Here is a 16002-nt window from a genome sequence, read left to right on the forward strand (position 1 = left end):
TATTATTTTCATCACATAAAAGATACAGGAACACTGCTCAAAGGATTTATAGGAAATTAGTCTATTTAAAATTGGGTCATGAACACCTGTCCTGCCAGTTTGAACTGTTACATCTATCAGAGTTCTTAAATGGAAGGCACAGAAACTGTAAACTAAAATCAGAAAAATCAATGTATTAAACTTTATTAAGAAGCTGGGTATGATGGTCCAAGTTTTTAACTCCAGTATTTAGGAGAGTCAGAAAGATCCATATAACCAGGCTGGTCTACATAACGAGTTCCCAGGATAGGCAGGGCTACAAAGACAGTCTAAAATTAAAACAAAAACAAAACAAATACCCCCCCCCCCAAAAAAAAAAACGTAATTAGGCAATCTGGCAGAACAGGCTACAAGTTTTTTGACAAAAATATTGCAGCTTGCTGTTGATACACCTTCAGTCTTAAAACCTGGATATAGTTGCTGAGGCTGGCATCTCTGCTTAAATAGATCCCTGCTGTGTTCCTTAGGGCTCTCATTCAGTTTCTGGGTTCGATTGGAACTAGCAAGCAATGAACTTAGATTCCACTGTTTCGGACTACTGGAGGAACCAATGCAATCACTCAGTTTTATGGAGAGGAGATGGCCAGGGTAAGTTAAACGTTTAGTTATGAAATAAACAAAAAACTAAATTCGCACCAGGAGTAGTTCCAATGAGATACTTAACACTCTGAGCTACTCAGTGATTTAAAAGACAGAGCGCTTGTTTTAAAACAAATTCTCTTAAGGACACTCAAACCACTTTACATAGTCTTTCTCACAAACTTAGGCTTAAAAGAAAGGGGGGGTGGGAAACTCTGGTACCAAAGAAAGAGTAAAGACTTATTTCAGTAAAGTGTGCAATGAGTTGGGAAAGGGATAAGAGAAGAGTAAAGGAAGGAGGGAGGGAAGAAACTGTTCTCAAATCTCGCGAGACTTCCCCACCCCCACTTTAAGTACCGGAATCTGAGGCGCAGCGCAGGCCAATCACGAGGAGCGTTTTCCGCGCGGTGACCGTTGCTAGGATACGCGGCGTCGCTGCGGGGTGGGGGGGACTCTGAGGCCTGGCTCCCTGTCTCTGCTCTGGTGAGCGGTGAAACGCGGGGTTGGCGCTCGCGTTGACTCCTCAGAAAGAAGTTCATGTCGCGGGGACCTAGCGGCACCCCAGTCGCACCAGGCAAGGTGAGAAATCTCAGCTCGTTTGCCTTTTCCCTGCGTGGGTTAAGGTTCTGTGGCCACTTTTGACTCTCTCCAAACGGAACAAACTCGAATTCGTGGACTCTTGGCTGGTTCTATAACTTGGGGTCGGAGGCTCGGCCTGGGAAGTTCCACACTACGCCTGGACCGAAAGGATGCTCCAACCCTGGGAAGGAGGGGAAGGATACGGACGCCTCAGAAAAGTCTCTGCTCTGAAGGAAGGGGCGATCAGCCGGCTACAGGGGAAGGACGTAGCATCGTTCGGTTAATACAAGTCAGAATGGTTGGGCCAGGGAGGATAAGGGTAGTAATAACAAGGAAAACAAAACAATGTGATGTTTTCCATGTAAGAACCGAACTTAACAACAACTGCAAAATAAGGACTCCTGGCCACACTTTTGTTTTAGAGACGAGAAATCACATCCCAAAGGGCATTGTGTGCCAAGTTTATGTAGTGATTACTATCAGAGGTAGACTGTATCCTTAATCCTTGTAGGATCAGAGAATGTGTGAATTCTGGCCTCCCTCTGCCATGATAAGAATATGGATCGAAGAACTCCAGAGTTAGGGGTGTATTTGTTATGAGAGCCCACCTCCCGTTTCTCTTAACACAAGTGGGACTACATAAATTAGTCGTTTTCTCAGTTAACAGGAAAGCTAGAGGATTACTGGGGTTCTTTGTTGTTGTTGTTTTGTTTTGTTTTTTAACTACTTTTGAGTTTTGACTATAGGACTTTTCCTTGCAAAAATACTGTTGTTGTCTCTTTGTTGTTCAAAACCATAGGGATATGGTGCTACTTGGAATAGAAAAATGCTAAGGTTGACCTTTTCCCCCCCTTCTTGAAGAGATAATGGTGTGTATGTCCAAATGGAAAATTTCAGTCAACAAGTGAACATTCGGAATTGGTGCCTGGTTTGAATGATAAAACTGTAGATATTTATGAGTTCTTACTACAGTTGGAACTAAATGGTGCGGAAATTGTAGAAGTCGTTGCAAAGAAAAGCCAAGGCGCTGAGCTTTAGGTGTAGAACACTTTCATGGATGTTTTGTTTGCAGTCATAGTGACTGCTTCCCTCCTCCCATCGCATGCATGTACCACCATACCTGATTTATTATTTTTTTTAATTTTTTTATTACGTATTTTCCTCAATTACATTTCCAATGCTATCCCAAAAGTCCCCCACACCCCCCCCCCCCACTCCCCTACCCACCCACTCCCATTTTTTGGCCCTGGCGTTCCCCTGTACTGGGGCATATAAAGTTTGCCTGACCAATGGGCCTCTCTTTCCAGTGATGGCCGACTAGGCCATCTTTTGATACATATGCAGCTAGAGTCAAGAGCTCTGGGGTACTGCTGATTTATTTTTAAAATTAAAATTATAAGTCAAGTTAGGCATATATATCTTCCCAAAAAGTTTATCTTTTTTAAAAAAAAGACATATTTTTTTTTCTCTTAGTGGTGCTGGAGAATGGTTGGGGTAATACTATTTTCTTTACCACTGAACTACCTTCTGAGCCCAAATATAGCAAATTTTTGTAATTGGGAATGCCTTTGTATTGGAGGGTATCAAAAGACACACACATAGTTTCTGCTTGCCACTGAATCAGATGCTGTAGATTAAAGACACCAGCCAACTCTTGTTCTCAAGGGGAAGGGATAAATAAGCAGATTGTTTCAGCTGCTGTGAGAAGTACAGGGACAGACATGTGGGCAGGATATATGGTAGCTTATACAGCTGTCCAGTAAGCCCTCAGAAGGTAGAGGTGCTTTACAATAGTCCTGGAAGAATTCCGAGAAAAGCCCATGTGCAAGATGTCTGTTAGGCAAGAAGACTCGTTATGAGGTTGATATAATAGGCTACCTGAACTGTGAGGCTCTATACTGGATGCCAGCACTGTAAAAATAGAAAGGAAAGTGTGTGCGTTAAGTATTTGAAGGAATTAATAATTCTCACAATTGGAAGTGAGAGAGGAAAAATCAAGGACCAAATTTCTGATGTGTATGAGTAGGAGGTAATATCAAGAGGAAGGGCAGATTTGGGGGATATGATAGATTTTCATTAATTATATACATGTTTGTCTCGAAAACAATTAGACTATCTGAGTAGAGACATTAATTATTTATACGTGAAACCCTGATATTAAGTGTGTCAGAGAGATGAGGAGTTATGAATCTTTAGCTTATTGTCTGCTAAAACCTTGAGTGTGAATGTAATCATCCAAGCAGAGCTTAGAGAGAAAAAGAAGACAAGACTATGGATGGCATTGTGTATTACCTTTAGAGCATATAAAGCAAACTAGTACATCCTGCTCCAGGATCAGCAGCCAAGAAGAGGATGAAGGAGACTGAAGAGAGAAGGAGAGTAGGCGAGTGCCGTGCTGATGATTTCACAGAGTGCACAACAGTCAAAGATGGAGTTACATCCCTGTAATATTGACAGAGGGCATTAAATGCAGTGGTAGAAATCTAGGAGGTAGTGGAAATTAGCTTCTGATTGATTATATAAGGAAAACTTTCTGCACAGGCTAGAGAAGTTTGCAGGACAAATGAGTGTCTGTGGTTAGGAAAGAATTGAACATGACAAGAGATTGAAAAAATAAATTTTAAAGAGAGCTGCAGCAGTGGGGATAGTATCTCAAGGGAGATGTGGAGTATATGACCCACATAGTGGGTCAAAGAGGGCAAATCAGAATAGTTTACTCTTGAATGAGAGAGGGATGGTTGCTGATACTAGTAGCAGGATGTTCCAGTTGAGTTTATGTGCTCTGAAGGCGATGGAGTTTATGTCCTCATTTTCTCATTTCTAGGAAATCAGGTTATTTGATGGGAGTGATAGGAACACATGGAGACATGATTAAGAATTGTATACACCAAGAAGAATTAAGAGTGTCTTGCCTTTACAGACATGGAATATTAAAGACTGATATTGTAATAAATGTAGCTCATGCTGAAGTGTACATGTGTGATCAGAGGACGAGTTTGTAGTTAGTTTTCTTCTTCCACCTTTACAAGGGCCCCAGGTATTGAACTCATATCACCAAGCTTGCATGACAAGTTTTTCTACCCAAATGAACCATTTCACTGGCCCCAGTCCCGTAGTTCTAAATGAACTATTAAAGTAAAATTTGAGTAAAATTAAAGCTAATTTTGACTTGAAGTAGTATCTGAGAATGTCAGTGTGTGAGAGAAAAAAAATCATCTTGAATTGGGTGTTTGAAAGAAGGGTATAATGAACTACAAGTATTTTGGTGTATGAAACCTCAAAGGAAAATTGAATTATTTTTTTGTCTCCAAACAGTGTGTAAAGTGAACAATGGCCAGTAATCACAAATCTTCAGCCCCTCGCCCTATTTCTCGGGGTGGAATAGGACTAACAGGAAGGCCTCCTTCTGGAATAAGACCTCCATCTGGCAATGTTCGAGTGGCAACTGCAGTAAGTTGAGAATCTGCAATAACAGATTTTACTTTATTGTTCCTTTATTCTTTAAACAATATTATTGCATAAAAAATGTTTTGGAAATATGTAAAACTACAATGTGGAAGAATAAGGCCATTATTAAGGAATTATACTTACTGATTATGATATTTTAAAGTTATAAGAATTTACTTCTTGTGCTGGGATCAAACACAGGGACTTGTATATACTAAGTGAGAGTAAAGCTATTATAACTAAAATTGTGCAGTGTATTTAGGAACAAAATCAAATGAGATAAAATAGACAAGAAACAGAATCAGGCATTTGTAAGAATTTTATTATGCATTTCAAATTAGTTAAAAAACACAGAATATTGAGACTGCCCCAAACCTAATGAACTCTTAAAGCAAATTTTTGTTTCTTCTTGTATCATTTATTAGGTTTACAAAGAGTGTAGAAACTTGATATTTTAAACAGTTTATAACTGGTAGAGAAAAATATTCATAATTAATATAAAGTTGATAAGTCTGAGGGCTTTCTAATGATAGAAAAACCAAATACTTGAAAATATTTTAGTTTTTATATTTGAATTTACAAAAATTGAAGATTCCATAAAAATGGAAAGAAATGATAAACTTCTATCTTTTTGTATGTGTGGTCCATAACTTTTTAAAATTTGAGACAAAAGCTAGCAGTGCACACCTTTTTTTGTTTGTTTGTTTTTGTTTTGTTTGTTTGTTTGTTTGTTTGTTTGTTTTTTTGAGACAGGGTTTCTCTGTATAGCCCTGGCTGTCCTGGAACTCACTTTGTAGACCAGGCTGGCCTCGAACTCAGAAATCCATCTGCCTCTGCCTCCCGAGTGCTGGGATTAAAGGTGTGAGCCACCATGCCCGGCCAGTGCACACCTTTAATCTCAGCACTTGGGAGGCAGAGGCAGGTAGATCTCAGAGTTCCAGTCTAGCCAGGTCTACAGAGCAAGTTCCAGGATAGCCACAGCTACACAGAGCAACTATGCCTCAAAAAGACACACACACACACACACACACACACGGAGGGGGGGGGGGGAGGAGATCAATCCTAATATACATTGGGCCAGCCTTGCATTCAGAATGTCCTTAGAACTGATATTACAGATTGCCACCACACACATCAGTATTCAGAATTTTAAGATGAAACAGCAAACTTTACTAATATGTATGAGTTTGTTCTAGATTAAAGTTTAAAACTCATGTTCAAGTAAATTTTTGTGAGTTGTTTTTTTTTTTTGTTTTGTTTTGTTTTGTTTTTATCCTGGGGAAGAATAGAATTATAAATTGTTAGAATGGTAAAAACAAAAAGGAGAAAAGATATAATAATAGCCAAATATAAATACATGAATGGTATTAGTAAAATTTGATTGTCACAGAAATTGAGAAAAATATTTTTAAAATGTTAAGATAGTGGTATAAGTCAGTAGGAGAAACACCACATTTGAGAAAGTATGAAGTTTATAAACTGATCTTTCTAAGATAAGTAATAACTTACAAAGATGATTATATTTTCATTATTAAGATATTTAAAGACTTATTTTACATGTTATTAGAAATGAAACGGAGGGCTAAGACACTCTGGAGGCTGAAGCAGGACAACCATGAATTCAAAGCCAGGCTGGGCTACATAGGTTCCAGTCATGCTGGAAGAATAGCAAGAACCTGTCCAGGCCAAGATTGGACAATAGCAATACTGTGTCAAAGAGAAGAGGAGAGGAGAGGAGGGGAAGAGAAGAGAAGGGAAGGGAGGGGAGGGGAAAGAAGAGGGAAGAGAAGAGAAAAATGAAAACCCACCCTTTTCTCTGTTGTTTATACATCTGGTTTTGAGTAACTAAGAAAGTATGTAGCTCTGGTATTCAAGTTCCAATAATAGGCTGATTATAGAAGAAATATAATACTGAGTTCTGTGTTTAAAGAAGAACAGCATCTTTTCCCCCTAACTTTTATGATCTATCTAGATTGTAAGATAATGGTATCATATCATTATAACCTAAAATGTAAATAATTTTCTAAAGTCTTCATATATATGGTATCTTTTTCTCTTATTCTAGAAATAATTGATACTTTTGTTGCTTGTTAATGAAATACTTGGAAAAGTAATCTGACAATTTATTGCCCAACTCCTACTTGCCATGTACTTGTGCGATGTCTGTGGTTTTGAAATAAGTGATGCTCATTGTAAAGCAATCAAACAGTGGCTGACTGGGGAGCTTCCTATTCCAGGCATTGCCAGCTGCTTGGTATGTAACTTATCAGGCTTCTCTGTGCACTTACAGATACAAACCACATATGCACATACGGCATGGGGTCTGATTCAAAATCAGGATAATATTCTATTCATTGGTAGCCTTTTTTGCTCCTTTCAGTAGTATCTTCTGACTGTTCTTCCAAGTGAATACATGTACTTAACTTCATTGCACCTTATTTTCCTCTGTACTGCATCTGTAACTGATAAAGGACAAAGCTCTCCCAGTTCTGCTTGCTTAAAGCAGAAGAAAGAATTGTTTAGAAACTTTCCAAAGCAAAGGCGCTTCCGTCTCTCCTGGAGACCACTGTGGGTAGCCCTGAACTTTTTAATTTGAATTATAGTCATTTCTATTTTTTAACATATTTTCTGGATTCTGTACCAGTACTAGTGTTGGCAACTTATCCAAATAGTATGCAAGTAATTCTCTGAGTCACTTAAGAAGTGGGTAATTTGGTAGTTTTTTTTTTTTTACTCATTTTTTATTGGATATTTTATTTATTTACATTTCAAATGTTATCCCCTTACCCAGTTTCCCTCCCCAGAAATCCCCTATCCCATCCACCCTCCCCCTGCTTCTATGAGGGTGCTCTTCCACCTACCCACCCACTCCTGCAACAAAGTAAATGATAAAAATTTAATAATTTAAATTTTATACCCTATATTTAATCTGCTCTTGTACAGAGAGAAATTTTTTTAAAAAGATAAAAAAGGTAGAAGATACAGAGAGATTTTGGAACAATTTCATAATTTTTATATATTTTATAATTTTGTAATTTCCCATGACTTTCTGTGCTGTATAGTTGACAAGAAGAGATTATATCTTTCCTCAGGCTGTGAAATAGTATTTTTTTTTCCAAAATGAAAATTTTCTTTTTCCTAATTTTAAAGAAAACATATACTCATTATAATAATGCTCGAAACACTAGATTCTGTAAAAGAGAAAATCAACTATAATATCATTATGTAGAAATAATAATACTTTAATGTTTTTTCCATTTATTTATTTATCTGAGTGAAAGTGGAGGCCCATACCATGGTGCCCATGAGGAGGTCAGAAGAAAACCCTAGGGTGTCAGTTCTAAGTGTGTAGGGCCCAGAAATCAAATGTAGAACAAAAGGTATGGCAGTAAGGGCCCTAGCTAACTGGCCCTATGTTAAAAGAAATTTTTTAGCCGGGCGTGGTGGCACACGCCTTTAATCCCAGCACTCGGGAGGCAGAGGCAGGTGGATTTCTGAGTTCGAGGCCAGCCTGGTCTACAAAGTGAGTTCCAGGACAGCCAGGGCTATAGAGAAACCCTGTCTCGAAAAACCACAAAAAAAAAAAAAAAGAAGAAATTTTTTAGGTAGCTTTTGCTATGTAGTCTAAGCTGGCCTTGAACATGTAAATTATGTAGAGTTTTCATTTTTATAAAATTTCTCTTTATAATCTTATGCTAATAGGTATATATTGTTTTTCCTGGTTTAATAAAAGTGTCAATTTCCTTCTCATTTAGATGCCACCAACAACAGCAAGACCAGGTTCTCGTGGTGGTCCCTTAGGGACTGGTGGAGTTTTGTCATCTCAAATCAAAGTTGCTGATCGTCCTGTGACCCAACAAGGTTTGAGTGGAATGAAGACTGGCATGAAAGGTATTTATTTTTGAAGATAAATATATTTTGTTCCAAAACTGTTATAGCACATCCTAATATATGAGAAATGTAGCTTGTAGTTCTTTTGCTTGTTGTTTTGTTTTTTCAAGACAGGGTTTCTCTGTATAGTCCTGGCTGGCCTAGAACTCACTCTGTAGACCAGGCTGGCCTCAAACTCAAGAAATCGGCCTGCCTCTGCCTCCCAAGTGCTAGGATTAAAGGAGTGTGCCCCTACTGCCCAGCATAGTTCTTATTTTTTGACCTTTAAAATTATTAGATAATAGAATGCATGTGAAATACATTGTGAATTAGAAAGCTATGTATGCTTTGTGTGTGTGTGTGTGTGTGTATGACACACTTTGATCTTCATTTTTCTGTTCATAGAGTTTTACTACAGCTGGAAGAAATTTGAAGAAGAGTTGATTATTGGAAATTAGATTTTTATACTATATAAGAATATTTTGAAATTCGTTTAGTAGCATTCAACTTAGAATCCCACTTACTGAGCCTGTGAAATGGCTCCTGATGCCAGGACCAATGTGATGGAAGGAGAAACCCAGCTCCCAGCAGCTGTGCGCTGCGCTGACCTTCATACATGTGCATGGCATGTACCCATGCACATACAGTTTACACATTTTAATGTTTATTAGGAGATGAGAACTATTACTGCTTTTCTCCACTATAGTGATTAGAAAGGAAATCAAGACTGACATTATGCTTCCCTCTAAGGCATAATAATTTTGAGACTGCCTCAAAAATAGTTAGTGGTCTTCACCCTCTTTATGCAACTGAGGACAATCTTGAACTCCTGTCTTCCTACTTTAGCTCTCTCAACTGTTGATATTACCGTACTTGGCTCAACTTAGTTTTGCAATTCTTCCTTTCTGGTGTGGTACTGGAGATAGAACCTGGGACCTTGTGCATAGTAGGCGAATGCCCTACAACTAAGCTATACCCCCAAACATTGTGCTTATTTCAGGAATTTGATCAGTGTCATATATAAGCCAAATTAAACAATGATTAAAATGTTTAGGTTTTTTTCTTGTGACTAATGATTTGTGAAGACTGACGATAATCCTGATGTACAAAGCTAATTTCAAGTATAATATAAATATACCAACAGTGATATAACCCCATAACACTGATAAGACATTGTAAGTTATATCTGGATGGTTTTAAGTAGTGTGAGGTAACACTCATACATTATGTGAAAGTACTGCAGAACTTTATTAGGGACTTGAGCATCCCTGGATTTGTGTCTATTGCAGTCTGGTAACCAATTCCCTTTTTATACCAAGGGACAACTGTATTTTTATTATTTAATTTTATTATTATTATTTGTGTGTGTGTTTGTGTGAGAGTGGGGAGGGGGAGACACATATAGGGGGCTCGGAGACACATATGTATAATAGTACATGTGTGAACGTCAAATGACAATTTTCTGGAGTTGTGTCTTTTCTACTGTGTGTTCCTGGAATCAAACTCAGGTTGTCAGGCTTGTGTGGCAAGCGCTTCTACCCACTGAGCCATCTTGCTAAGCTAACCACTTCTTAATCTTTCTTCCTAACCACTGTACCCTAATAGTATGGTACTCCTTTTAGGAGGCTTAATGTTTTTATAGTACCATATTGCTAACTTAGTAGAAAAACCATTGATTATTTAAAAGCTTTTGCTTAATTATTAATAATGTAAAACTATAAGTTATTATGTCTTTGACCTCCACATGTATGCTGTGGCACATGTATTCCCCCAATCATACAATCTAATGATAATGAAATAACATTTTTAAAAAGTCCTTTTGTATTGCTCTGTTCTAAGCTTCCATGGGTCTAGTTTCTATTTAGTCAGGCCTGTAGTGACTAGTTTCTTTTTAAAAAGACTGTATTTTTATTTTAAAATTATGTGTGTATGTGTACATCTATGTGTGGGGTTGTGCACAGAAGTGCAGTGCCATGGAAGCCAGAAGGGGCTCTCAGATTTCCTGGAGTTAGAGTTACCGGCCGTTGTGAGTTGCCCATTGTGGGTGCTTGTAATTGAACTTGGGTCCTCTGGAAAAGCAGAGGTGCTCTTAACCACTGAGCCATTTCTCCAGACCAGTGTCTTCTTTTTCTTTTTCTTTTTTTTTTAAATTTAATTTATTTTTATTTTTTTTTTACTTATTCACTTTATATCCTGCTCACTGCCCCCCTCTTGGCCACCCCCACAAATCCTTCCCCCACTCTCCCCTCCCACTTTCCTCTGAGCAGGGGGGTATCCCTGCATCCTGGCACTTAAGGTCTCTGTGAGTCTAGGTGCATCCTCTCCCACTGAGGCCAGACAAGGCAGCCCAGCTAGAAGGACATATCCCACAGACAGGCAAGAGCTTTTGGGATAGCCCTGCTCCAGTTGTTCGGGACCCACATGAAGATTAAGGTGCACATCTACCACATATGTGCGGGAAGGCTAGGTCCAGCCGGGGTATGTTTATGGTTGGTGGTTCAGATTCTGAGAGCTCCAAGGGTCCAAGTTAGTTGGAGAGTCTCGTCTGTTTACAGCCTTGCTTTTAGTTCCATCTTTGTGGTCTAAGTTCAGCCTCCTCTCTGCCGTGATTCTAGGGCACTAGTTTTCAGTTGTTCTTCATATGATGTATTCTGGCATTCATGATTGAGGTCTGAGAATAGTGGCATGTAATAGTGATTGTGCTTTGGATTTGTTATTTGTTATGCTGGTCATTAATATTCACATCAAAAACATTTTTTTAGGTCCCCAGAGGCAAATTTTAGACAAATCTTACTATCTTGGACTTCTTAGGTATGTAAACTAAGTATTTTTTTAATGCATGACCTTGGAGTTTTAGTTGTGATATTTATTACAATAATTATTTGCTTTTTTAATTCTAAGAATAAGTTTACATTTTAACACAATTTCTAGTTAATAGGCTGCACTGCATGGTAATACATTTAGATTGAAATTTGTGTGGTACAGGGAGGTGCATGTATGTGTGTATTGTGGTATACATGTCTGGGCTGATATTCATACATTTATATGGATGGATGTGGGTGCAGGAGGACAACCTTGAGTGTCACTTTTCAGACACTGTCCACTTTTGTTTTTGAGACAGTAGCTCTTCGCTACCTTTGAGCTGACTAAGGAGGCTAAGTAGGATGCTGGCTGTTGAACCTCAGTGACCCTCCTGTTCCATTTCCCCAGGGTGGGATTACAAGCATGGGCCATCAAACCCAGCTGTTTTACATGGGTTCTGGCAGTTGGACTCAGGTCCTTGTACTCACCAGGCAAATATGTTACCAACTAAGCTGTCTAACTAGGCTAAGATTTTACATTTTTATGTAGTTTCATGTATGCAAGCTATACATTTTGTCTCAGTCTGTTTGTGCTACCATAATAAAATATCCAAGACTGGTTAAGCTATAAATTACAAGAATTTATTTCTCATACATTATAGAAGTTGGGAAATCTTACGATTAAAGTAATAGGAGCTTTGGTGTCTGTTCCTTATAGATGGCACATTCTTCTTACCATTGCATCATGAAAAAGAAAAACGAGGCCAGTATAGCTCCTTCCAGTCCTTTTTAAGGCACTAACGTCTATGAAATCACCTTCATAGTTTCATAATTAGAAAGTGAATTTCAGTTTCTAATAGTTTCATAATTAGAAACCGAAAGGCTCAATTTATTTCGCACGTGTGCGTGTGAGAGTGTGTACAGTGGCTTGAGACTGGGTCTTTCTACATTGCCCTGGCTGTCCTGGAACTCACTGTGTACACCAGGCTGGCCTCGAACTCACAGAGATCTACCTATGTCTGCATAGTAAGTGCTGGGATTTAAGGTTTGTGCAGCTATACCTGGCAAAAGTCTTAATTTCTTAATACTGTTAAGTTGAGGATTAAATTTCAATGTGAATTTTAGAGGGAACACAGACATTCAGATCATGTTCATTTTTGTCAGCAAGTAATAATCTTTTATGCTTTTTAAGGGTTATTCTAAGTATATTCATATAATTGAAATATCACTGATTGTAGTATTAAGAAAGGAAGGAAATGTATATTTATAATACCTTAATTATTATAGAAATTTATATAAGTATGTATTTGGTCATTTGTTACAAACTAGCCCTAATTTTAATTAATTTATAAGCCTTTTTGGGGGTATTTTGAGTCAGGATCTTACTGTATAGTTTTAACTGTCCTGGAACTCATGTATACCAGGCTGTCTCAACTCATAATCTACCTGCCTTTGCCTCTTGAGCACTGGTATTAAAGGTATGTGCCATCATGTCTGGCTTTAGGCCTTTTAATAAGATGTCTAAATGAAGAATTTTAAAAGAAATACACCATTTTAATTTTATGTGTTTGAATGTTGTACATGCATATATGTAGTTATGGCACATGTATACCCTTTGCCTGTGGAACTCAGAAGAGGGCATTGGATCTGCTGGAACTGGAGTTACAGATAGTTAGGAGTTGCCTGCCATGTGGGTGCTAGGAAATGAACCCTGTTCTTCCTAAGCTAACCCCAATCCCTCTATCACGAAAGTCAATTAATTTGTCTCCACCTAATATCTTTCCTTAACTGTCCTAGTGATGTATCTCTGTTTTTCTTTGGTTTTTGGTTTGGATTCTGTTTTTTGAGACAGGGTCTCATTCTGTAACACTAGCTGATTTGGAACTCACTGTGTAGACTAGGTTGTCCTCCACTGACGTTGACCCTCCTGCCTCTGCCGCCCCTGCATGTTGAGATCAAAAGTGAGTACTACAGTGCCTGGCCTGTTTATCTTTCTTCATGACTGGAGTCTCTATGACAGTTATTTTTTTCTCATTTGTTCAGTAGAATAAAATAAAATAGTTTCCATTCTTAGTCACACGAACTCCTGAAACTGTTCTTTGTAAATGAATTTGGTATTGTTATACATTTATGAAAAGTTGATTTGTTAGGAGTCTTTTCTGAGTTAGAAGCATTGCTGAATTTCTTCTTTTTTTTTTTCGAATTAGGAGCAAAATAAGTGAACTTACAACTGAAATTAATAAGCTTCAGAAAGAAATAGAAATGTACAACCAAGAAAATTCAGTGTATTTGTCATATGAAAAGAGGTGAGTAATCTTACAGTTAAAACATATAAGATCTTTATTAGGGATGTATACCTCTGAATATCAATTCAGCATTCAGTATTATGAACATGATTTGTTGAATATGTGTGCACCATCCATACAGTTCTTAATATTAATCTGTTTTATGTATTTATGAATGCACTTGTTTTTGTTCATAGGGCAGAGACATTAGCTGTTGAAATTAAAGACTTTCAAGGACAACTAGCAGACTACAACATGGTATTGCCTTTTTTTCCTCAGAGAATTTCTCTTAATTTTTTATTTTTTACTTGATACTTAAAATTATGTTTTAGGGGACTGTAGAGATGGCTCAATAGTTAAGAGAACTGACTGCTCTTCCAGAGGTCCTCAGTTCAAATCCCAGCAACCACATGGTAGCTCACAACCACCTGTAATGGGATCCGCTGTTGTCTTCTTGTGTGTCTGAAGACAGTGACAGTGTACTCATATTTATAAAATAAATCTTAAATTTTTAAAAAAATACTAAATAATACCTCAGTCTGTTCTTGTGAAAAACTGAAACTGTAAGCATACAGAAATTCAATCACCCATTTTATTTCTCCTTCATTTCTTTCCCCAGAAATAACTTGGCTTAACATATTGATAGGAATTCTTTCAACTATTTTCCATCTTAAAAATTATTTTAAAATACATTTATATTTTACTTACTATTTATTTATTTATTTACTTGTCTGTTCTGACCTTCCAGACACATTCATGGAGGTTGAAGGACAACTTGCGTGACTCACTTCTCTTCTATACAGGAATCAAATACAGGCCACCTGCTATAGTAGGAAGTATCTTTTACCTGCTGAGCCATCTTGTACACCACCCATCCTTATTATATACACTTTTTTTTCCTATAAATGCTTAAATATTAATTCTTAAAAGTATTACAATTTATGAATGATTTCATTGCTTTAAAAAACATCTTTCACCTTGCTATGGAGTATTGTCATTATGAAACTTAAATAATTTTGTAGCATGTAGATTACCTCCATTTGTATGTTTAATTTTGTGCACATTCTGTCAAAATACAGTATTTGTATAAAAATAGAATGTTTCCCACGGTGGACAGTCACCTTGGTAATGCTGATAACCACCTGTCCTTGGAGTAGCACTACCTCCAAGGAAGTCCTAGTACCAGAATTTTCTTCTAATTTGTTACACTTATGGTGCCTTGAGTTGATGAAGTGGCTAGCTTTTGTTGAGTAGGCAAATTACGATATAACTAGTTGATATTGTTAATACTTTCCAATAAAATGTTGCTAATTAGAGTACATTGCAGTTCTTTTTTTTTTTTTTTTTTTTTTTTTTTTTTTTTTTTTGGTTTTCCGAGACAGGGTTTCTCTGTGTAGTTCTGGCTATCTTGGAACTCACTTTGTAGACTAGGCTGGCTGCACAGAACACAGAAATCCACCTTCCTCTGCCTCCTGAGTGCTGGGATTAAAGGTGTGCGCCACCACGCCTGGCCCGGCATGTTGCAGTTCTTAAATTTGCTGAGCACCATAGTTTATAACAAACATTTTGAAACCCAATATTAATTAGGACTTTCTTTATGTTCTGTTTTATAAAATTATTTATTGTTTTCTAGATCTTGTTTTAATTATGTGTGTTTGTGTGTGTGTGTGTTGTGTGTGTGAGCACATGAGTACAAGTGCCCTCAGGCCAGGAGAGGGTGAGGGTGTGGAATCCTAGACCTGAAGCTATAGGCTGCCTGAAGTGGGTGCAAGGAGCTGAATGCACATCCTCTGTAAGATCACTGCATGCTTTTAACTGCTCTGCCATCTTTTTAGAATCTCATGTTCTATTTTAAATATGAGAAAAACCAGAGATTAAATGTTAGATATTACCCTTCACAATAGTCAGAAATAATATAAAATACCTTGGTGTGACTCTAACTAAGGAAGTGAAAGATCTGTATAATAGGAACTTCAATTCTCTGAAGAAAGAAATCAAAGAAGATCTCAGAAGATGGAAACATCTCCCATGCTCATGGATTGGCAGAATCAATATAGTCAAAATGGCTATCTTGCCGAACACAATCTACAGATTCAATGCAATCCCCATCAAAATTCCAACTCAATTCTTCAACGAACTAGAAAGTGCAATCTGCAAATTCATCTGGAATAACAAAAAACCTAGGATACCAAAAACTCTTCTCAATGATAAAAGAATCTCTGGTGGAATCACCATGCCTGACCTAAAGCTGTAATACAGAGCAATTGTGATAAAAACTGCATGGTACTGGTATAGCGACAGACAAGTAGACCAATGGAATAGAATTGAAGACCCAGAAATGAACCTACACACCTATGGTCACTTGATCTTTGACAAGGGGGCTAAAACCATCCAGTGGCAAA

General features: G+C 37.7%; 1 protein-coding gene across 11 annotated transcripts in view; it reads left to right on the forward strand.

Annotated features, from left to right (window-relative positions):
* Ift74 (intraflagellar transport 74) overlaps positions 1-16002 on the forward strand; it is an 89968-nt gene that overhangs the window by 10189 nt on the left and 63777 nt on the right. For 2 of the 11 annotated variants that reach the window (XM_030253727.1, XM_006503324.4), the window contains exons 2-7: positions 507-627; positions 4513-4647; positions 8400-8535; positions 11277-11325; positions 13523-13621; positions 13798-13858. In XM_030253727.1, coding sequence (XP_030109587.1) covers positions 4528-4647; positions 8400-8535; positions 11277-11325; positions 13523-13621; positions 13798-13858 — 465 coding nt within the window. In that variant the 5' untranslated portion in view covers positions 507-627; positions 4513-4527. Of the gene's footprint in view, positions 1-506; positions 628-984; positions 1198-4512; positions 4648-6750; positions 6899-8399; positions 8536-11276; positions 11326-13522; positions 13622-13797; positions 13859-16002 lie in introns of those variants that run through there. The other 9 variants (XR_001784189.2, XM_011240598.3, NM_026319.3 and 6 more) reach the window with 6 other exon arrangements.

Source organism: Mus musculus, chromosome 4, assembly GCF_000001635.26.
Source record: "Mus musculus strain C57BL/6J chromosome 4, GRCm38.p6 C57BL/6J".
Taxonomy (NCBI): Eukaryota; Metazoa; Chordata; class Mammalia; order Rodentia; family Muridae; genus Mus; species Mus musculus.